The 23,252-nt window shown below is 41.3% G+C and overlaps 1 protein-coding gene across 4 annotated transcripts in view; it reads right to left on the bottom strand.

Annotated features, from left to right (window-relative positions):
- The window catches only part of SRRM3 (serine/arginine repetitive matrix 3), a 678,443-nt gene that overhangs the window by 67,589 nt on the left and 587,602 nt on the right, over window positions 1-23,252 (bottom strand). For 3 of the 4 annotated variants that reach the window (XM_077296283.1, XM_077296282.1, XM_077296285.1), the window contains exons 10-12: window positions 11,353-11,403; window positions 4,135-4,239; window positions 1,763-1,946 (exon numbers count right to left, since the gene is read on the bottom strand). In XM_077296283.1, the coding sequence (XP_077152398.1) occupies window positions 1,763-1,946; window positions 4,135-4,239; window positions 11,353-11,403 (340 nt within the window). The remainder of the gene's footprint in view (window positions 1-1,762; window positions 1,947-4,134; window positions 4,240-11,352; window positions 11,404-23,252) is intronic. The other variant, XM_077296284.1, reaches the window with a different exon arrangement.

The raw sequence follows: 23,252 nt of genomic DNA, 5'->3' as shown, positions 1-23,252 counted from the left end.
TAGGCCCTAAGGGTCTTTTGGCACTATTGGTACGGATGGTCGTTTTATTATGTGTTACCATGGTGACTAGTTCTATAAGCTGTTATGTACTGTTCTGTATCTGTATTACATGTATGGTTCTACTATCTACCTGTACTACATGGACTGTACTGTATCTGTACTACATATATGATTCTACTTTCCACCTCTACTACAAGGACTGTACTGTATCTGTACTATATGCATGGCTCTACTATCTACCTATACTACATGGACTGTACTGTATCTGTACTACATGTATGGTTCTACTATCCACCTCTACTACATATACTGTACTGTATCTGTACTACATAAATGGTTCTACTATCCACCTGTACTACATGTACTGTACTGTATCGGTGCTACATGTATGGTTCTACTATCTACCTATACTACATGGACTGTACTGTATCTGTACTACATATATGGTTCTACTATCTACCTGTACTACATGTACTGTTCTGTATCTGTACTACATAAATGGCTCTACTATCTACCTGTACTACATGTACTGTACTGTATCGGTACTACATGTATGGTTGTACTATCTACCTGAACTACTTTTACTGCACTATTTTACCTGTTCTGCATGAAGTGTACTGCCTATACTACATGTCATATACTGTACTGCTCTCTACCTGTACACAAAACAGAACAGGATCAAGTATAAGCAAGGCTCAACAGAAGATGACATTTCATTGAATGAGGGACTTAGGAGAAATCTTTGTTTGCTTGAGTTAATTTTTGCAGAAAATGTGCATGTCAAAGAGATGCACAAAATGGAATAGTCTTGTAATCAATGTCACCATGACGGTAACATATTATAGCATATATTTAAACCTTATACAGCAGATGTCATATATTCTACATTGCTTCAAAAATGCAATAACATTTTCTTTACAGTGTCATTCAGAAATCACTGAATCGAGGAAGCTGAAAGTATTTCAAGATTTTTTTTTATCGCATAAGAAATGTATGATCTAGATAAATTTCAAAGGAGGAACATGAACTCAAGCATCTATAGCGCCCTAAGCAAATAGGCACAGTACATCCAGAGGCTGTATTTACAAAAAAAATGATAGCAGCTAACTATAGATGAGCGGATAAGTTCGCTGGACTCCGGTCCAGAGTCCAGGTCACTGGTACCTGCCGTTAGACAGAACACAGCAAATCTTTTATGTTCCAACGTTCCAGTCGCAGCATTTAATTTGTCAGGGCTAGTGCAACGTCACCTGTGGGGCATGACACATAACTGACGTGGTGCTAGCCTTGCCTAATCATGGATGCCAGAAGGTAAGAGATTCTCTGGACTCCTGTCTAGCCGCCAGATAACTCTAACCTGCATTCTGGACTGGAATGAAGCAAATAGATCTGCTCATCAATACGCTTAAAACCCATTTTATAGTCACTCTCCCTTCTTTCTTACTTGGTTTATACAAGTTATTAGGACAGGGTTTGGAATGAACATCAAAGATCTTGATCGCGAAAGTGCTTTGTTTAGAATGTTTACAAATAAAGTAACATGTATGATCCTATCTCAATAGTATTCGACAGATATATATGTACCCGAATTACAGTATACTTTTTAAATATGATCTATAAAGTATGGAAGTCTCATTGCAGGACCAGTGGACTGGTACATTACTTACAACTAGAAAGAAATGGACAGAAAGGTAGCAGTCGAGAGTAAGAACATACACAATGAATACTTAGTGTAGATGGAAAACCACAAATGTGTACATACATCCAAATGTTTCTCTAGACTGACGCCTTGTCCTTGATTGTGGTGACCATTATGACTGCCACTCTTGTGCCCATTCTGATGTGGCGTGGCAGATCGACTGTGAGCAGTGCAGGAAGAAGAGAGACTGCGACTGGATCTGTGGCTAGAAGGTTTGTGGTCGTCCTGCTTATGCTTGGGGCTTTGTCTGTGAGAAAATAGAAAGGGTACATGAATTAGGGTTAAGAAACATGATTAATGATAGTATCATCTGAAGTCTTTCAATTCACAAGATGCTTAGATGTCGTATGTAACAGTTGTTAGCTCCACATTGATCTAATAAAGGAAAGGTGGACTTTTCCACGCTGATGGGGGACCGATGGAAAAAATCCAGGATGCACAAAAGTTGTAGAAATGCGGTTTTTATTATTAATGCGTTTCAAAATTAACCCAATTCTTCCTCAGGATATAACAGTAATTTGTGGTTATATCGTGAGGAAGATGTGTGTTCACTTCAAAATGCACCGATAATAAAAAATGCAGTACTACAGTTTTTGTGCATCTTAGATCCTTTCCATCGGTCTACCGGCAACGTGGAAAAATCCAACTTTCCTTTATTATATCAATTTGGATCTGCAGCAGCCGGTTTATCTAACATTCGTAAATTGTCAGGTTAGCAATCACTCCCCAATTGTTCTTCCTTTACTGTCAGGCAAGACCCAATTGTGCTTGTTTGGTCCTCAGCTCCTGTATATTGTTACTGATATGAAATTTTAAATTTCCAAACTTCTGTAAAATAATGAAGCTATTAAATTGATGAATAGATAAGTGATAATACATGAAAAATAAGTTATGGCAAATTATTATTCCTAAATGATAGGATACCAGGCTCATGGTTCAATTGGAAATCACAGAGACTGACCCAAATTCTTTGTAAGTAAAAAAAAACCATTTTACAGTAGACAATTAACAAATATCATTCCAGGCCAATTAAAATAAATAACTCAATTTAGTTTGTATCAGCTATATACTTTGTGCCAGAGCAATAAATTAATACCGTATTTTTTGGACTATAAGACGCACTTTTTTCCCAAAAATTTTTTTGGGAAAAAAGTGCGTCTTATAGTCAGAATATATTTACAAGTAGTGTGCGGTAGCAGGAGTCGGGCGATTCTGCTGCGATCCGACACTGCAGGGCGATGATCACACTCCCTTCCCAGGCTGATGCAGCAGGTTCGGTTGTGGTCTGTGGTACGCGGGCTCCGCATTTTGTGAAAGCCCAGAGCCCCCCGCACATCCATTACTGCAATGCAGTGGCCTCCAGGAAAATGGCCGCCGGGGGCGGAGCATGCTCAGATTGAGATCTCGGCAACAAGATCTCGTCCCGAGATCACATTTTTTTCTCACCCTCAGTTTATGGAACAGTGACTGATGTAAAAACTGCACTGTCCCGAATATACTGGGAAGTCACCATGACAAACTGTTCCTAAAAGCAGAACTAGTGGCCTTCAAATTATGGCGGTTGGGGTGAAATATCTGATGTATGGCCAGATGTACGCTTTTAAACTGAAATGATAAAGTTTTCTTTTACAATTGTACCAATAAATCCTAATTAATTGATGGGTTATATACTGTATTATTAGTTCAACTAAAACTAGAGTTGAAGACGCATTGATAAAATGATAATAATAAATCTGCCTGTTTATCAATTGTTAATGCTTTAAAAAATCTAAATATGCTGGAGGGTTTAGTAAGGGAGGGGAGTGGTGTCACCTACTGCGGGACTGTAGGCACATAGCTAGTAGTATTATTGTCTATTTAGCTGAACAATATTGAGCAGTTTCTAGGCAAAAAATTATACAGTACAAGTTCAGATTGGCTCCATGTTTGTAAAGGAGATGGTAATATATGGGAACTATTTGGTACTATGTTGGCACAAAATAGCACCCTGGATTTAGTTTGAAGTAGGCACAGTAGGCCCTTTACGAGCACAGTTTGGCACTATTTTGACACTCTTTATTGCTAAATGACCACTATATAGGAGCAATGAAACAATGTTTAACTTTGGTTAGGCAAAGTAAGACAATGTAGCACTTTCAGAACAACATAAGGCTTTCTGTGGGCAAATTACTGCACTATTATTGCTTAGATCTGTTTGCACAAGCAATGTAACTGAATCTAATGGAAGAAATGGAAATGGAGAAATATTGCTAGAACATTCACAAGGACCATATCACAATACGGACTGTTAATGTTAATGCACACCTACTTGTTTACCTGCATGTTTGTACATATCTGTCTAAACCCTCAAATTACCAAAATTTTTAATACATCTCTATATTTAATTTCCAATGTCTATTAAAGATAGTATTAAACATAAAAATAATCCAAGGTACCTGCATGGTGACTTGGAGGTGCTGTAGTCAGAGGAAGGAGAAGCACTGTGAGAACTACAACTGCTGTGTCTGTGGGTTCTACGGATAGTTGATCCACTATGTGATCTGCCAAAAATAATTTAAAAAATAATGGAACGATTAATTGCATGTTAAAACCTCAAACATAAACACCTAGGCTACTATGAATTTCATATTTTCTGATGATATTCCACTGGAGAACAAAATAGAGCTAAAATAGCACATTATTTGCATTCACTCTTGCTTATAGAATTTTGAGCGAAGTCCAATAAATACAAACATATCTGTATAAAAATCTTATACAATACATATACTAAACATACTCTAGCTATGGGTAATCCATGGGTCATCCACCAGAGTAAAGAAGAGCTCCATTGAATTAAAAATCAATCTTTATTAAAGAAAAATATCTAAAGAAATACAGTGGGGAAAAAAGTATTTAGTCAGCCACCAATTGTGTAAGTTCTCCCACTTAAAAAGATGAGAGAGGCCTGTAATTAACATCATAGGTAGACCACAACTATGATAGTCTAAATGAGAAAACAAATCCAGAAAATCACCTTGTCTGATTCGGCAAGATTTATTTTGTATATTATAGTGAAAAATAAGTATTTGGTCACCTAAAAACATGCAAGATTTCTGGTTCTGGCTCTCACAGACCTGTAACTTCTTCTTTAAGAAGCTCCTCTGTCCTCCACTCATTACCAGTAGTAATGGCACCTGTTTGAACTTCTTATCAGTATAAAAGACCCCCGTCCACAACCTCAAACAGTCACACTCCAAACTTCACTATGGTGAAGACCAAAGAGCTGTTGAAGGACACAAGAAACAAAATTGTAGTCCTGCAAAAGGGTGGGAAGACTGAATCTGCAAGAGGCAAGCAGCTTGGTGTGATGAAATCAACTGTGGGAGCAATAATAAGAAAATGGAAGACATACAAGACCACTGATAATCTCCCTCAATCTGGGGCTCCATGCAAGATATCACCCCATGGGGTCAAAAAGATCACAAGAACGGTGAGCAAAAATCCCAGAACCACATGGGGGGACCTAGTGAATGACCTGCATAGAGCTGGGACCACCGTAACAAAGGCTACCATCAGTAACACACTACGCCGCCAGGGACTCAGATCTTGCAATGCCAGACGTGTCCCCCCTGCTTAAGCCAATACATGTCCAGGCCCATCTGAAGTTTGCTAGAGAGCATTTGGATTACCCAGAAGAGTATTGGGAGAATGTCATATGGTCTGATGAAACCAAAGTAGAACTGTTTGGTAAAAACAAACTCATCGTGTTTGGAGGAGACAGAATGCTGAGTTGCATCCAAAGAATACCATACCTACTGTAAAGAATGCCAACCTTGTGAAGACTTACAGAAAACGTTTGACCTCTGTCATTGCCAACAAAGGATATATAACAAAATATTGAGATTAACTTTTGTTAATGACCAAATACTTATCTTCCACCATAATTTGCAAAATAAATCTTGCCAAATCAGACCACATAAGGTGATTTTCTGGATTTGTTTTCTCATTTTGCTCTCTTAGTTGTGGTCTACCTATGATTTCAATTACAGGTCTCTCTCATCTTTTTAAGTGGGAGAACTTGAACAATTGGTGGTTGACTAAATACTTTTTTCCCAACTGTAAATAATTCAAAACCTGAATACTAAGCAGAATATAAATGCATAACATCTATAATATAACGCTGGGAGCGTCACTCTGTCCGAAGCCTTTATAGACTGTGCAAGCGCAAGCGCCGGCGCAGTCTGAACCCCACAGAGTGACGCTCCCAGGAGATCGCGGTATGCGTAAGCACTGAACGCACACCGCGATCTCCAACGGAGAAGCAGGGACGAGCCAGGAGGCGGAGGGTGAGTATATTTACCTGTCCCGTTCCACTGCTGCGTGCTGCTCCATCCTCCACCTGCGACGTTCAGTTCAGAGGGCGCGATGACGCGCTTAATGCGCGCCGCCCTCTGACTGAACAGTCACAGGCAGAGGATCCCGGAAGACAGAGAGGCACGCAGCAGTGGAACGGGGGACAGGTAAATATAGCAAGTGCCGGGGGCCTGAGCTAGCGGCGACTCCGGCACCTGACCCCCACAGCGCAACGGTGTCCCCGCCTGATCAGGCCCCCGGCACTCGGCGCCCAGCACAGCCGCCCGCACTCTCAGCACCACCCCGCACAGCCGCTCGCACTCTCAGCACCACCCCGCACAGCCGCCCGCACTCACCACCGCCACGCACAGCCGCCCGCACTCACCACCGCCACGCACAGCCGCCCGCACTCACCACCGCCCGCACTCTCAGCACCACCACGCACAGCCGCCCGCACTCTCAGCACCACCCTGCACAGCCGCCCACACTCTCAGCACCACCCCGCAGAGCCGCCCGCACCCACCACCGCCACGCACAGCCGCCCGCACTCTCAGCACCACCACGCACAGCCGCCCGCACTCAGCACCGCCACGCACAGCCGCCCGCACTCAGCACCGCCACGCACAGCCGCCCGCACTCAGCACAGCCTCCTGCACTCAGCACAGCCGCCGGCACTCAGCACAGCCGCCCGCACTCAGCACAGCCATGCACAGCCGCCCGCACTTAGCACAGCCGCCTGCACTCAGCACCGCCACGCACAGCCCCCCGCACTCAGCACAGCCGCCCGCACTCAGCACAGCCACGCACAGCCGCCCGCACTCAGCACCGCCAAGCAGCCGCCCGCACTCAGCACCGCCACGCACAGCCGCCCGCACTCAGCACCGCCAAGCAGCCGCCCGCACTCAGCACCGCCACGCACAGCCGCCCGCACTCAGCACCGCCACGCACAGCCGCCCGCACTCAGCACCGCCGCGCACAGCTGCCCGCACTCAGCACCGCCATGCACAGCCGCCCGCACTCAGCACAGCCACGCACAGCCGCCGGCACTCAGCACAGCCGCCGGCACTCAGCACAGCCGCCGGCACTCAGCACAGCCACGCACAGCCGCCCGCACTCAGCACAGCCACGCACAGCCGCCCGCACTCAGCACAGCCACGCACAGCCGCCCGCACTCAGCACAGCCGCCCGCACTCAGCACAGCCACCCGCACTCAGCACAGCCGCCCGCACTCAGCACAGCCGCACTCGGACAGTAGAGCCGGAGAGAGAAAGATGAGAACAACATATGGCAGAATGGAAACAGGAACAGGCAGAATGGGTGCAGCACATTACAACAGAATGGGGGCACAGGATGGGAGCAGCACATGACAGAATGGGGGCACAGGATGGGAGCACCACATGACAGAATGGGGGCGCAGGATGGGAGCAGCACATGACAGAATGATTGCGCACGATGGCAGCAGCACATGACAGAATGGGGGCGCACACATGACAGGATGGGGGTGCAGGATGGGAGCACATGACAGAATGGGAGCAGCACATGACAGGTGGGGGCACAGGATGGGAGCAGCACATGACAGAATGGGGGCACAGGATGGGAACAGCACATGACAGAATGGGGGCGCACACACATGACAGGATGGGGGTGTAGGATGGAGCAGCATATCACAGGATGGGGGCGCAGGATGGGAGCACATGACAGGATGGAGCAGCACATAATAGGATGGGGCACAGGATGGAACAGCACATGACAGGATGGGGATACAGGATGGAGCAGCACATGACAGGATGGGGGCGCAGGATGGGAGCACATGACAGGATGGGGATGCAGGATGGAGAAGCACATGACAGGATGGGAGAGCAAGATGGGAGCAGCACATACCAGGAAGGAGACCATATACCAATATAAATGTTCGCCACCCGGGTGTAGAACGGGTTCAATAGCTAGTTACACATATAACTGTGAAAACTTAGGTGGAGATAAGGGTATATACATATCCATACAACAACCCCCCAAGGAAGAAGCTTATGCGAAACGCGCGGTGGGTCTCTGCGCTGCTACCACATGTTATGTATTGCCTCCACTTCTAGCCTCCTTCTTTGGCTGCCTGCATTTTAGCACTCTGCATTATTTGCTGCTATTAGTCACTCGGCACTTTAACTCTATCCTACTGACATTTTTACTCCCTGCTCTTTGCAGTGGGCTCTGTGTTATAACAATAGGTCTGGATTTAATATTGGGCATTATTCTTCTTGCCTCTTGTCTATCTGTTGCTATGAGTCACTTGGCACTTCTATAACCCTGTTCTACTGAGTTCCATGAGTTCCTGCACATGGCAGCAAGTTACTAATCTGGTTACAAATTTAGCACTGTGCACTATTATTTGCCTTTACTAGGTTTTGGGCAGCAATTTGTAGTGTCTTTAGACTAGGGTTACTCAACCTCTTCGTATCACTATTGATATATTAGATTTATTTATTGTGTTATCCAGTTTTAGTTCTATATATTTAGTATAATGAGCTTTCCACATTTGTTTCAAACACTGGACACTTCAGCAGGGTAGGAGTACTGCCAAATAACTGACATTTTCATTTTGACTGATCAACAGGTTGGCTATAATTCAGTTAAGGTTTTCTATGAGGTTCGGATCAATTTCTGTGCAATAGCTACTCAGCTCTTATAGCTCCCTAGTAATACCTTTAATATTTTTGAATACTAAATAAAAAAATTTTTTTGAACTAATGTTAATTTATCTATACATGATATTTTCTTGGAGTGCAATGCCATGTGTGTGCAGCTATTTTGTATTGTATCCCATTCATTTTTAAGTGTATTGTGCAATGTATGTTTAATAAAAATATGTTAATTTTTTTCTATTTGGCATATGCTTCCGTTGTTTTTGTAGGAATTGATTAATTGGAAGTTCCCTTCATTAGGCTGATTTTTTTTGTTTTATTTTCCACCATAATTTGCAAAATAAATCTTGCCAAATCAGACCAGATAAGGTGATTTTCTGGATTTGTTTTCTCATTTTGCTCTCATAGTTGTGGTCTACCTATGATGTCAATTACAGGCCTCTCTCATCTTTTGAAGTGGGAGAACTTGCATAATCGGTGGCTGACTAAATACTTTTTTCCTCACTGTAAATAATTCAAAACCTGAATACTAAGCAGAATATAAATGCATAACATTATACATATAACTGTGAAAATAAGTAGACTTAGATGGAGATAAGGGTATATACATATCCACAAACTAGATAAATGTGCAGATCTCTAGGAGCCCGGAAATTTATTATTTCATGTAATGCAAACAATGAATCCCAAAACCTTTCAACATGCAAACAATAAATGCTGTTACATACAGGTATCTATATATGTAATTGTCTAAGGGTCACTTCCGTCTGTCTGTCCTTCTGTCTGCCTGTCTGTCACGGATATTCATTGGTTGCAGCTTCTGTCTGTCATGGAATCCAAGTCGCTGATTGCTCGCGCCAGCTGCCTGTCATGGCTGCCGCGACCAATCAGCGACGGCCACAGTCCGATTAGTCCCTCCCTACTCCCCTGCAGTCAGTGCCCGCTCCATACTCCCCGCAGTCACGGCTCACACAGGGTTAATGCCGGCGGTAACGGACCGCGTTATGCAGCGGGTAACTCACTCCGTTACCGCCGCTAATAACCCTGTGTGACCAAGTTTTTACTATTGACGCAGCCTATGCAGTGTCAATAGTAAAAACATCTAATGTTAAAAATAATAATAAAAAAAAAAAATCATTATATACTCACCTTCCGCCGCCTTTTCCGCTCCTCGCGATGCTCCGGTGACCGGTCCATTCAAGCGGCACATTCCAGTGACAAGGATGGTCTGGGAGAAGGACCTTCCATGACGTCACGGTCATGTGACCGCGACGTCATCACAGGTCCTGCGCCAGAAGGACCTGCCATGACATCACGGTCACGTGACCGCGACGTCATCACATCCTGGGACTGGAAGCTGCCGCCTGCACCCCACACAGGCGACAGAACTACATCGCGCCTACGGAAGATGAGTATATGTTTATTTTTTTATTTTTTTAACCTGTGACATACGTGGCTGGGCAATATACTACGTAGCTGGGCAATATACTACGTGGCTCTGTGCTGTATACTACGTCGCTGTGCAATATACTACGTCACTGGGCAATATACTACGTCACTGGGCAATATACTACGTCACTGGGCAATATACTACGTCACTGGGCAATATACTACGTCACTGGGCAATATACTACGTAACTGGGCAATATACTATGTCACTGGGCAATAAACTACGTCACTGGGCAATATACTACGTCACTGGGCAATATACTACGTCGCTGGGCAATATACTACGTGGCTGGGGAATATACTACATGGCTGGGCAATATACTACATGGCTGGGCAATATACTACGTGGCTGGGCAATATACTACGTGGACATACATATTCTAGAATACCCGATGCGTTAGAATCGGGCCACCATCTAGTTGACTGCATAAACATTAACCACATGCCTGTGTTTGATACAGGCTCAAGAACTGAAAGATTCAAAATCTCAGGCACAGAAACCATATTCAAAAAGGAATAGTATTAAGGTTGTACACACAGACTAGTGTGGGCTATTGAACAGTGGAGCTCCCTCTTAGCATAGAAACATAAAAACTTGGAGCACATAAACCACATAAAATTAAAAGGTTAATTTTAATGACAATTCAATACATAAAATACATGATTACAAACGTATCTCACAGAAGTTAAGTCAGTAACAGAGATGTTCAAATCCACTTAAAATTGGTGCACAGAGAATATGGTGTCAACCCACATGCACGAACATGGGAGAAAATGGACATAGAACCATTAAATTCAATGAAATATCAATGTAAAGTGACAGTGCAAATAATTATACAACAAGTCATTTAAATAATGACAGATTCATAATCACCACCAAGAGGGAATGTAAAGTGCCATTAGTTCCATAAGGTCAGTGACCATGTAAATTTGTTTAGTCCCAATGGCCCCCTGAGGAAGCCGACGCGAAACATGCGTAGGGGCGCGTATTACGCTGATGTCCATGAATATGGGTAAGAACCTATAGTGACATTACTTGCTTCACCACCATTGGGACTAAACAAAATTACATGGTAAAAAAAAAAAGTCAATGAAAATTACGACTATGTCAAAAGAAAAATAAAAAAGTTATAGGGTTTATAGTGGTACCAGTACATTTTATTTGTAATAAAATAATAATATTTTAATTTCAATTCAACATGGTTTGAACACATCAAGGAACAGAAATATTTGTACCTCTTTCTGTCTTTAGATCTATCTTTTCTTTTGTTCTTAAGGCTCCTAGATCTAAGGAAATTTAACAAATACAATATTATAGTTAGCAAGTAAGTTAGTGATAGAGAAAAAACATAATAAAACACTAAAGTGGTTTTGTGAAGAAATTGTAAAATAAATATCATATAATGTACATTTGTAAACTGAGTAAAAAACACACGTAATAACATTATGCCCTCATTGTGAACAGATATCTTAGAAAAGTGTCTGATAACAGTAAATAAGAAAACCAAATGTACCGTATGCAATTTTGATATTGGTGCACAAAATCTAAATTTTATCTTACCTTTACTGTTTTTAACTGAGTGGACAACCAATAAAGTTACTAATGTAAGAGACTCTTCTATAAAGGAATTGGATGAGAGGTGGCTGAATAGATGTCTGGATATCTCCAACCACATAATAGGAACAACATTATTTAATACACCATGAGCTTCTGGGTTGCATTGATGACATTAGGTTTGGTCTTCGATGTGACATGAGGTGGTCAGTCTGATTTGGTGTTGTTAACTTTTTTAAAGGGGTTCTCCAAAAATGAAGTAACATTGCCCAAGTCCCTTAATTCAAATGGCAGCCCAACCTGGTTACGTGTCAGAGCTACGCATCAACTGACAGAGGAGATTTATCGTAAGGACACATAGCAGGGAGCTACCAGAGAAGGGCCATGACAGGAGAGGAAATAAATCTTCTACTTGCATGGAGGACTGAGGCTGGGAAATAGTTTGTATTCAGACCACAGAGATTTATTTCTTCTCCTGTCAGAGCCTTTCTCAGCTCACTAATATGTGCGCTTATGAAACAGCTTCTTCAGACTGCAATCCGTGACTAGGATGAGTTTCCGTTTCAATTACCATATTTGACGGGGGCAATTTAATTAAATTCTTGGAAAACTCCACTTCTTAGGAGCAGAATCTTTTATACAGGCCTTTCTGCAGTTCTCTTCTGTTGGAAGATTGGGGGACTGCAGCAGCCCTCCTAATATAATGTACTATCGTGATTCTAGAGTTGTGCCATTTCAATCACAGAGCACCAATGGATTACTATGGCAGCCCAGGAACCTGTTGAAGGCCCCTATAGCTGCTATCTTTGTACTCCTGTGAAACACAGGTAAGGGCTCAACTCCATAGGAGATCATCATTTTTCTTTTAAATTGAAATACTGTGCTACTGCATTACAAAGTATAAGCAATCAGTCAATAGCATGCTCAAGTCTCCTAAGAAAACAAACAATAATGCAAAAAAAAAGAAGAAAAAAATACTTTTTAAAAATATTTTTTAATTAAATATGAAAATTCAAATCATACATCTTTTCCTCCATTACAAATAAAGATAATTTTTTTGTATTATTGCTGCATCCTTAATCCCTTAGTGACCAAGCCAATTTTAACCTTAATGACAAGGACAATTTTTTTTTTTAAATATGACCACTGTCACTTCATGCGTTAATAACCCTGGCACGCCTCAATGTATAACAGTGATGCTGAGATTTTTTTTTCGTGCCACATTGTACGTTATGTTAGTGGTAAATTTAGGTCAATACATTTTCGTTTATTTGAGAAAATAATATATCGGAATTTTGGCGAATATTTAGAAAAATGTGAAATTTTCAAACTTTTAATCTTTATACCATTAAACCAGTTAGTCATGCTGTACATAATGTACTATATAATTGTCTAAGGCTCACTTCCGTCTGTCCTTCTGTCTGTCTGTCGCGGATATTCATTGGTCACTGTCTGTCATGGAAATACAAGTCGCTGATTGGTCGTGGCAAAACGCCCACGACCATTGCCACGACCAATCAGCGACAGACACAGTCCCGCGGCAAGATGGCCGCTCTTTTTTCCCCGCAGTCAGTGCCCGCTCCATACTCCCCTCCAGTCAGCCCTCACACAGGGTTAATGCCAGCGTTACTGGAGCGCGGTGTAACGCACTCCGGTTACGCAGCTATTAACCTTGTGTGACCAACTTTTCACTATTGATGCTGCGTATGCAGCATCAATAGTAAAAAGATCTAATGTTACAAATAAGAATAATAAAAAAAAGGTTATTCTCACCCTCTGACGTCGCCCGCTGTCCACGGCAGTGCAAGCGGCAGGTTCCGGTGCCAAGGATGCTATGCGAGAAGGACCTTCCATGACGTCACTGTCATGTGACCGCGACGTCATCACAGGTCCTGCGCGCATACCAACCCTGGGACCGGAAGCTGCCGCGTGCACCGCACACAGGCGCCAGGACTTCAAGGGGCCTTCGGAAGGTGAGTATATGTTTATTTTTTATTTTACGTCTTTTTTAACCACGCATATAGTGCCCACATTGCTATATACTATGTGGGCTGTGTTACATACTGCGTGGGCTCTATTATATACTACATCTCTGTGCTATATACTAACGTGGCTATGTTATATACTGCGTGGCTGCTATATACTGCGTGGGCTGTGTTATATATTACGTGGCCAGTGTTATATACTGCGGGGGCTGTGCTATATATTACGTGGCCAGTGTTATATACTGCGGGGGCTGTGCTATATACTGCGTGGCTGCTATATACTGTGTGGGCTGTGCTATATATTATGTGGCCAGTGTTATATACTAAGTCGCCTGTGTTATATACTGCGTGGCTGCTATATACTGCGTGGGCTGTGTTATATAGTACGTGGGCTGTGTTATATACTGCGTGGCCACTGTAATATACTGTGTGACCTGTATTAACGCAGCGGGTATTCTACAATATGTATGTATGTATATAGCAGCCACATAGTATATAGCACAGGCCACGTAGTATTGTCTGCTACATACTACATGGCTCCTATATACTACGTGGCCTGTGCTATATACTATGTGGCTGCTATATACATACATACCTATTCTAGAATACCTGATGCGTTAGAATCGGGCCACCATCTAGTAATTAATAAATAACATTTCTCTATGTCTAGAATAATACATCTCCATCATTTTCAAATGCCATTTTAGTTTGTGAGGATGTTAGATGGGTTAAACGTTTACCAGCAATTTCTAATTTTTCCAAGAAATGTACAAAACCTGTTTTTTTTAGGGAACTTTTCAGATTTAAATGGCTTTTGCAGGGCCTATATATTGTAAAATTGCGAACTCCCCAAAAGTAATACCATAGTAAAAATTGCACCTCTAAAATACTTCAAAACTGCTGTCAATACTTTTTTTTAACCCTTCAGGTGTGACACACGAATTAACAAAAAGTCGAACAAAAAATAAATTGTAATTTTTACTCTAAAATGTTGCTTTAACCCCAATTGTTTCAATTTTACAAGGAATAGTACAAGAAAATGGACCTCACAATTTGTTACCTAGTTTCTTCTGAGTGCACTGATACCCCACATGTGGTCAAAAACCTCTGTTTGGACAAACGGCACAGCTCAGAAGGATAGGAGCACCATTTGAATTTTGGAACTCAAATTTGGCTGAAATAGATTGTCAAGTCACATTTGCATGACCCCTAGGGCACCCAAACAGCAGAAAAAACCCATTAGTGTGCCCATTTTGGTAAATTCAGCCCTCAACAATTTTATTCAGGGTCATAGCGAGCATTTTGAACTCACTTTTGCAAAAGGTAATATGAAAAAGCGAACCACACAGCTTGTTACCCACATTCTTCTGTGCGTGGCAGTACCCCACATGCATTCAAAACGTTCTGTATGGATACACGGCAGGGATAAGAAGGGAAGAAGCGACATTTGGTATTTGGCTGGAAAATATTACAGATGCCATGTCTTATTTGCAGAGCGCCTGATGTACCAAAACAGCAGAAACCCGCACAAGTGACCCCATTTTGGAAACTAGACCCATCAAGGAATTCATCTAGGGCGGTATTGAACTTGTTAAACCCATAGGTGCTTCACAGAACTTTTTAAAATGTGGATGTGAAAACAAAAATTAAGTTTTTCTGCTAAAATGTTGTTTCAGCCACAAATTTGTAATTTTCACAATCGATAATAGGAGAAACGGACCCCATAATTTAATATGCAATTTCTTCTGAACACGAAGATATCACATCTGTGGTAAAAAAAATTCTGTTTTGGACATGATAGTGCTCGGAAAGGAAATAGCACCATTTGATTATTGGAGGTGAAATTTGTGCGGCGTAGATTGTGAAGGTCATGTCGCGTTTGCAGAGCCCCTGACATGCCAAAACAGCAGAACCCTGCCTTAAGTGACCTCAATCTGGTACCCCCTCAAGGAATTAATCTACAGTGTACTGAGCATTCTTAACCTACAAATGATCCATAAAAATTTATAACATTAAGATGTGAAAACATAAGATGAAATTTTATCCACTAAAATACTGTTTTAGCACAAAATTTATAATTACAACAAAGGGTGATAGGAGAAAATGAACACCATAGTTGTTTAGGCAATTTTTACCGAATGTGGCAATACCTCATACTGTATATAGTTGTACATTACTGTTTGAGCACACGGTAGAGAGTGGATGGAAATTAGCACTATTGGCTCTTAAAGCGCAAATTAGGTTTGAATAGATTGTGAGCACCATTAGCCAAGTGCCAAATCAGCAGAAACCCCCCAGGTGACCCCATATTGGAAACTTAACCGCTGAAAGATTTCTTCTGGGGCTGTAGTGAGTATATATAAAATGCAACATTTTAGTGGTAAAAAAGTAATTTTTGTATTTTCTGCAAATTTATCAGTTACACAAGGGTTAATAGGTGAAACTGAACCCCACAATTTATTTAGCAATTTTTCCTGAAAGGGGTGATGCCCCAAAAGTTGAATTGTAAATGTGCAAGTTTAGTGCCCATAAATTGTGGGGGATAAAGTGTAGAGCCCCCATGTATGGTTGCACCCCATACATTGTGCCCAGCTTGTGCTTCTGAGGACATGTACTCTGTAAATTGGTAAGTGCGCTTTTCCCACTACAATAATGTCAAACATTTGGCAGCTTACAGTGGTTTAGGCACAGAGCGGCTCAGAAGGAAGGAGTGCTTGGATTTGGGAGTGCAGATTTCACTGGATTTTATTTGAAAGGTTGTTGGAGACATGTCACTTTTCCAGAGTCATTGTTCTACCGGTAATGTGGGAATCCCCCTATATTTCCAGTGAGAGATAATAGAGCTGAGTGGGAGCTGGTTTTGTGCGGAGTTTTAATCAGTAACATTTAGGGGTACATATTTTTTCATCGCTTGCAATATAAGACTGGGATCACATTCTTGTGTTCTGCATTGAGCACTTACGTTATCGTTTCGGAGTAAATTCCACAAAAATGCAATTCAGATCCATGATGGAACCACAGTTTGGCGTCTGCTCTGCTGGTATCCATCTGTTTAGATGTTCACAGAGCTGTAGTCGTCCACACTTGTGAGCTAAAAAGATGCCTAAAATGATGCTAGAACACCGGAACAGAAACCAGATGGAGTACAAAATGACTCCATCTGCCTCATTATAGTGAGTGGTTTTGTTGGAATCGCGGTTTTGAGTATTTATACGGAAACCCCAATATAAGTGCTCAGTGGAGAGCGCACAATAAAAGTGAACTGAGCCTTATTCCAATTTTTGAGAGGCAGAAAGGATAAATAGATAGCAGTATCAGAACAGTTATTTTTGTGCAGTTCAAAATGCGGTGTAAGTGATAAGACGGCTTTATTCTTTGGGCCGATGCGATTACAGAGATACCAGACAGCATTGAACTGGAGCACCTTGGGCCCACCAGAGAAAACCATTCTTGGGGCCCACTATGCAGCTACATATAAATAAATACAAGACCACCAATTGTGCGGTAAAATATAATATAAGGTAGTATACGACTTAATTATGTAGCAGGGGTTGGGGCATAAAATATAATGTAGCCCCCTCATAGAATATAAAGTAGCCCCCTCATATAGTATAATACAGCCCCTCATAGAATATAATGTAGCCCTCTCAGAGAATATAATGCAGCCCTCATATAGTATAATGTAGCCCCCTCATAGAATATAATGTAGCTACCCTCATAGAATATAATGCAGCCCCCATAGAATATAATGCAGTCCCCCATAGAATATCATGTACCCCCTTCATAGTGTATAATGTAGCCCCTTCATAGTATAATGTAGTCCCCTCATAGAATATAATGTAGCCCCCTCATATAGAATAATGCAGCCCCCTCATAGAATATAATGTAGCCCCCTCATAGGGTACAATGCAGCCCCGTCATAGTATAATGTAGCCCCCTCCTAGAATATAAGGTAGCCGCCTCAAAGTATAATGCAGCACCTCATAGGGTATAATGTAGCCCCTCATAGTATAATGTGGCCCCCTCATAGAATATAATGTAGCCCCTTCATATAGTATAATGCAGCCCCCTCATAGAATATATTGTAGCTCCCTCATAGAATATAATGTAGCCCCCATAGAATATAATGCATCCCCCATAGACTATAATGTAGCCCCTTCATAGGGTATAATGTAGCCCCCCTCATAGAATATAATGTAGCCCCCATAGAATATAATACAGCCTCCCATAAAATATAATGTAGCCCCCTCATAGGGTATAATGCAACCTCCCCCCACAGAATATAATGCAGCCTCCCCTCATAGGGTTTAATGCAGCTCCCCTCATAGGGTATAATACAGCCTCTCCACCACAGAATATAATGAAGCCTCCCCTCATAGGGTACAATGCTGCTCCTCTCATAGGGTATAATGCAGACTCCCCCCACAGAATATAATGCAGCCTCCCCTCATAGGGTATAATGCAGTATAGGGTATAATGCAGCCCCCCACAGAATATAATGCAGCCTCCCCTCATAGGGTATAATGCAGCCTCCCCCCACAGAATATAATGCTGCTCCCCTCATAAGGTATAATGCAGCCTCTCCCCTCCACATAATATAATGCAGCCTCCCCTCATAGGGTATAAAGCGGCATAGGATACAATGCAACATGCCACCCACAGAATACAATGCAGCCTCCCCTCCTAGGGTATAATGCAGCCTCCCCTCATAGGGTATAATGCAGCCTCTCCCTCACAGAATATAATGCAGCTTCCCCCCACAGAATATAATGCAGCCTCCCCTCATAGGGTATAATACAGCCTCCCTACACAGAATATAATGCAACCAGGACTCCGTTTATATATATATATATATATATATATATATATATATATATATATATATATATAAATAAACACAATACTCACCTCTCCTCCTCACTACCACGCTGATTCCGGCTCTGTTCCGGTATCAGTAGCTGCATGCCGTCTGCCCGGCACACAGTAGGTATGCAATGAAGTGAGGTAATTGCGCACACGCAGATGGCACAGGGAGCGTCACCTGGTGCTTGCTCCTTCATTGTTGCTTTCAACCGTCTATGATGCCGATACAGTTGAATATGGCACGCACAGGGGGGCTGTTGTAAAACGGAGATGAGGAATAAGGCCACTTAACAACCATCATTTTAACGTGTATTGGCGGTGGTGAAAGCGTTAAAAGTCTGATGTATCAAAATATAAAATTAATTAACCTGCCTGGTAAACACCACTAAGGTAAAAAAATCTAAATGACAGAACTGCAATTTTTGGTAAAAACAATCTCTCTAAAAAAATTAAAAAAAGTGATTAAAATGTCGCATCTACCCTCAATTTTTATCAATAAATCCATAAGCTCCCACATAAAAACCAAGTCCTCATTCAGCTCCATCATTGGGAAAAAAATATGTTACTGGTCCCTGAAAATGGTGACATACAACAAAAAAAATTGTTTCATAAAGTTCTGCAATTTTTTCATCACTTTTTAAAAAAATCTAAGCAAGGTATTGCTGTAATAGCACTGACCTGGATATTTTTACAGCACATTCAACAATTTAAAAACAAAACCCAAAAAACAATTGCACAATTGTATTTTTTCAACATTTCATTCATCAAATTTGGATTTTGTCCCCATTTTTCAGTACATTACATAGCAAAGTGAAGGGTCATTCAAAATTACAGCTTGTGCCATAAAAAAATCAAGCTGTCATTGACTGAGAGGTCACTCATGTTTCAGTTCTCTGTCAGTCACAGACAGTAGGCAGGTGGTGGGCAGAGGAAAGGCAGGAGAACTGTAAGTGCAGCGCTCACCCACTGCACTTGTAACTCGTGAGCATTCAATTTTAGCTATGGATTTATCTAAAACAGGAAAACTGATTTCTACAATGAGGTCTCGCTCACACCATCGTATACATCGGATGAGTTTACCAACAGCAGCCGAGAGATGCATTGATTGATCCGAAGTACCGATATTAGCACTTATAGTTGCTCGTAACAATTTATAGATGGGATACATTGCTCATATGTGCTGCATAAAACAATCAGGAACAGACTAAACCAACTGGGCCAAAATGTATTCCCCATGACAGGATCTCTTAATGACCGCTGATACGTCTTTTTACTGACTTCAGATATAAGAGAATAGCATCCCCATACCGGTGACAATCCAGCAGCTGTAGGCTGTCCACTATAGGTGACAACTTGCTGTATCACCAACGATCAGTGTTGGCACCGTCCAAATCTGTTTAACCCCTTAGATGCTGCTGTCAATAATGACTAGAACATATAAATGGTTAACAGAGCGTGGGGGCTTCCTCTTAATCCCCAATATCACCCTGAGTTCTTGATCACATGGTCCTGATGTTTGCAGTTCACGGCCAAATAGCGGCCTGATGCTACGTGCACACGTTGCGGATTTTGCTGCGGACCCGCAGCGGATTTGACGCTGCGGATCTGCAGCAGTTTTCCATGAGTTTACAGTCCCATGTAAACCTATGGAAAAACAAACCTGCAGTGCACATGCTGTGGAAAAAAATGCGTGGAAACTCATCGGTTTATATTCCGCCGCATGTCATTTCTTTGTGTGCATTCCGCAGCGGATTACACCTGCTCCTCAATAGGAATCCGCAGGTGAAAAACCGCAGGTGGAATCCGCAAAAAAAACGTGGTAAATCTGCGGTGATATTTACAGTAAGTGGTAAAAATACACATTTTCTTTCCTGTTATGACACTTTGCATTAATTCCTGAAAATAACCAGACGGGTTAATAAATTAGCTGACAGCAGTTTTCAATATGTCAGCGGGCGCTGTTTTTAAAATGGTATCACTTTTGGGGGTTTCCAATATATAGGACCCCCAAAGTCACTTCAAACCTGGATAGGTCCCTAACACAAATTAATTTTGTAAATTTCCTAAGAAATCCTAAAATGCTAACAAAATAAAATAACATTTTACAAATGGTGCTGACTTAAAACAGACATGATGGTAATCTTTTTTTATTAACGTTTTTCTGTGGTATGACTATCTGGTTTGAAGGGATAATCATTCAAAGTTTGAAAATTGCAATTTTTTTTTACATTTTTGTCAAATTTCTGATATTTTTTATAAATAAACACAAAACATATTGACCTAAATTTACCATTATCATAAAGTACAATGTGTCACGAAAAAACAATCTCCAACCAATGGGATATGTTGAAGCGTTCCAGAGTTATTACCACATAACGTGACTCTGGTCAGATTTTAAAAATTTGGCCCGGTCACTAAGGGGTTAAATACTAAATTAGCAATAATAAAAAAAAACACATTACAGAGATAACACAATACTGGGATAACAATAATAATAATAATAATAATAAAAATAATAATTCTTCAGAGATCTGAAATTTGCCAAATATTAATAACAATTCTTTGAAAAACTGTCATCACTATGTCACTATATAATACTCATGATTTTCAAATCAACATTATTAAGAAGAAAAGTCTAGCATACATTAGCCTAACAGCCTTTAAAATATTTTCTGAACTTATGTTGAGATTCTGTACAAAATCTGCAGAGAAATTACACTACTAGCTAACCCCACAATAGAATAAACTGCACACTGTACAGTATGATATGTGCAGGTATACACAAGAAAATACATTACTGTAATTAAACTCTTTTCACCTTTCTGGCATACAACATGGGTCTATATATGACTGAGTAATGTCATAACATCTTATTAATGCCTATATTTAAGAACTCCATACTGGTATAGCTGGTAGCCAAAACTAAATCACATGCTAAAGGTTTTCTTTAGTGATGAGTGAATATACTCGTTACTCGAGATTTCCTGAGCACGCTCGGGGGTCCTCCGAGTATTTTTTAGTGCTTGGAGTTTTAGTTTTTCTTGCCGCAGCTGAATGATTTACATCTGTTAGCCAGCATAAGTACATGTGAGGATTCCCTAGCAACCAGGCAACCCCCACATGTACTTATGCTGGCAATCAGATGTAAATCATTCAGCTGCGGCAAGAAAAACTAAATCTCTGAGCACTAAAAAATACTCGGAGGACACCCGAGCGCGCTCAGGAAATCTCGAGTAACGAGTATATTCACTCATCACTAGTCTTCTTATAAAACATGTAAAGAATGATGTTGCAAAGAAGAGAACTCTTTAATAAATAAATATATATATATATATATATATATATATATATATATATATATACATACAGGTTCTCTTGCCTTGTCAATGTATGGTTTGGAACAACTCATCATCAGATTGTCCTGGTTCCTCAACATCTGATGCAGACCTTGTTAATCCAGGCGACGTCCGAGCCGGCATGACTCTTTGTTGGTGACACTCTCATCTTTATTGAGGTAGAGGCACTATAGTGTTAGTAGTCTTGCCCAAAGACCACAACTGGCAGAGCCCCACAGTCTCCCACATTAGTGGTTGTGCACCTTAACCTAGGGGAGGTATCATAGTGTTTTATAGTGTTAGGAGCTTTGGTATATAATTTATTTTTCAACAGGGCAGAGCCGGGATTTGAACCCCAGTCTCCCATGTGATAGAAGCTGCCACCTGATAACTATTCGTTGGAGGGCAGTGCTAGAAGTTGTGGGGCAGCCCTTGATGTCAGTCACTGCCCTTTGGTGACAATTCATTTGAGGGAGGAGCCAGAATCTGAGGGGTGTGGCTGGTGTCACTTGTTGCTTCTATCTCTGCCCCCTGACGACATCTTGCTTCACAGCTAGAAGATGCAGAGGCAGAGATAGAAGGAGAGCGTGGGCGTTCACATCTCAAGCAGCTTCTGCATCCTCTTCAGAGGGCAACAATGCAACAAACTGTAGTAAGAAACTGCAGCATTGTCTCTGATGACATCTTATTTCAGGAGGGGCAATGTCAGTCATTTCAACCACAGCCTTCTGTGGCGTCTTGCTCGGGACTCCTCTTAAATGAACTGTCACAGAAAGTGAAGTTTAAAAAAAGACATTTAGGGATTAGCTAGAAAGGGAGAAGTGTAGATTATGCTATAGTAAAGCTAATTACAAAAGTGGTTAGTGTTTAAAGATAGATATTTAGAACGGACATTTTAGGTGCCAAATCAGCCATTTAACCCCTTTAACAGTGATTTTCCATTTTCCCTCCTCTTTTTGCAAGAGCCATAACTTTTTCCATCAATATAGCAGTATGAGTGAGTACTTGTTTTTGCATGACAAGTTGTACTTTTGAATGAATTCATTCATTCTACCACATAGTACACTGGAAAAAGGAAAAAAAAGCTCCAAGTACGGTGGCATTGAAAAAAAAGTGTAATTCCACAATTGTTTTTTATTTATCATGTGCACTATATAGCAATATGATTCTCCAGGTCAGTACAAGTACGCAGATACTAAACGCATATTTTTTTTATTAAGTAGTGAAAAAAAATTATGAAATTTGTAAGAAATTTTCTTTTGTTTTGTCACCATTTTTCAAGATGTTTTCATTTTTTGGGATAACGGGCTGTGTGAGGGCTTATTTTTTGCACCCAGAGCTCATGTTTTTACTGACACCATTTTGAGGTAGATAAGATGTTTTAATCACCTCTTATTG

This window comes from Ranitomeya variabilis, chromosome 3, assembly GCF_051348905.1.
Source record: "Ranitomeya variabilis isolate aRanVar5 chromosome 3, aRanVar5.hap1, whole genome shotgun sequence".
Taxonomy (NCBI): Eukaryota; Metazoa; Chordata; class Amphibia; order Anura; family Dendrobatidae; genus Ranitomeya; species Ranitomeya variabilis.
Note: the sequence above shows the minus strand (reverse complement) of the source record. Positions and strands in the feature narration are given on the sequence as shown.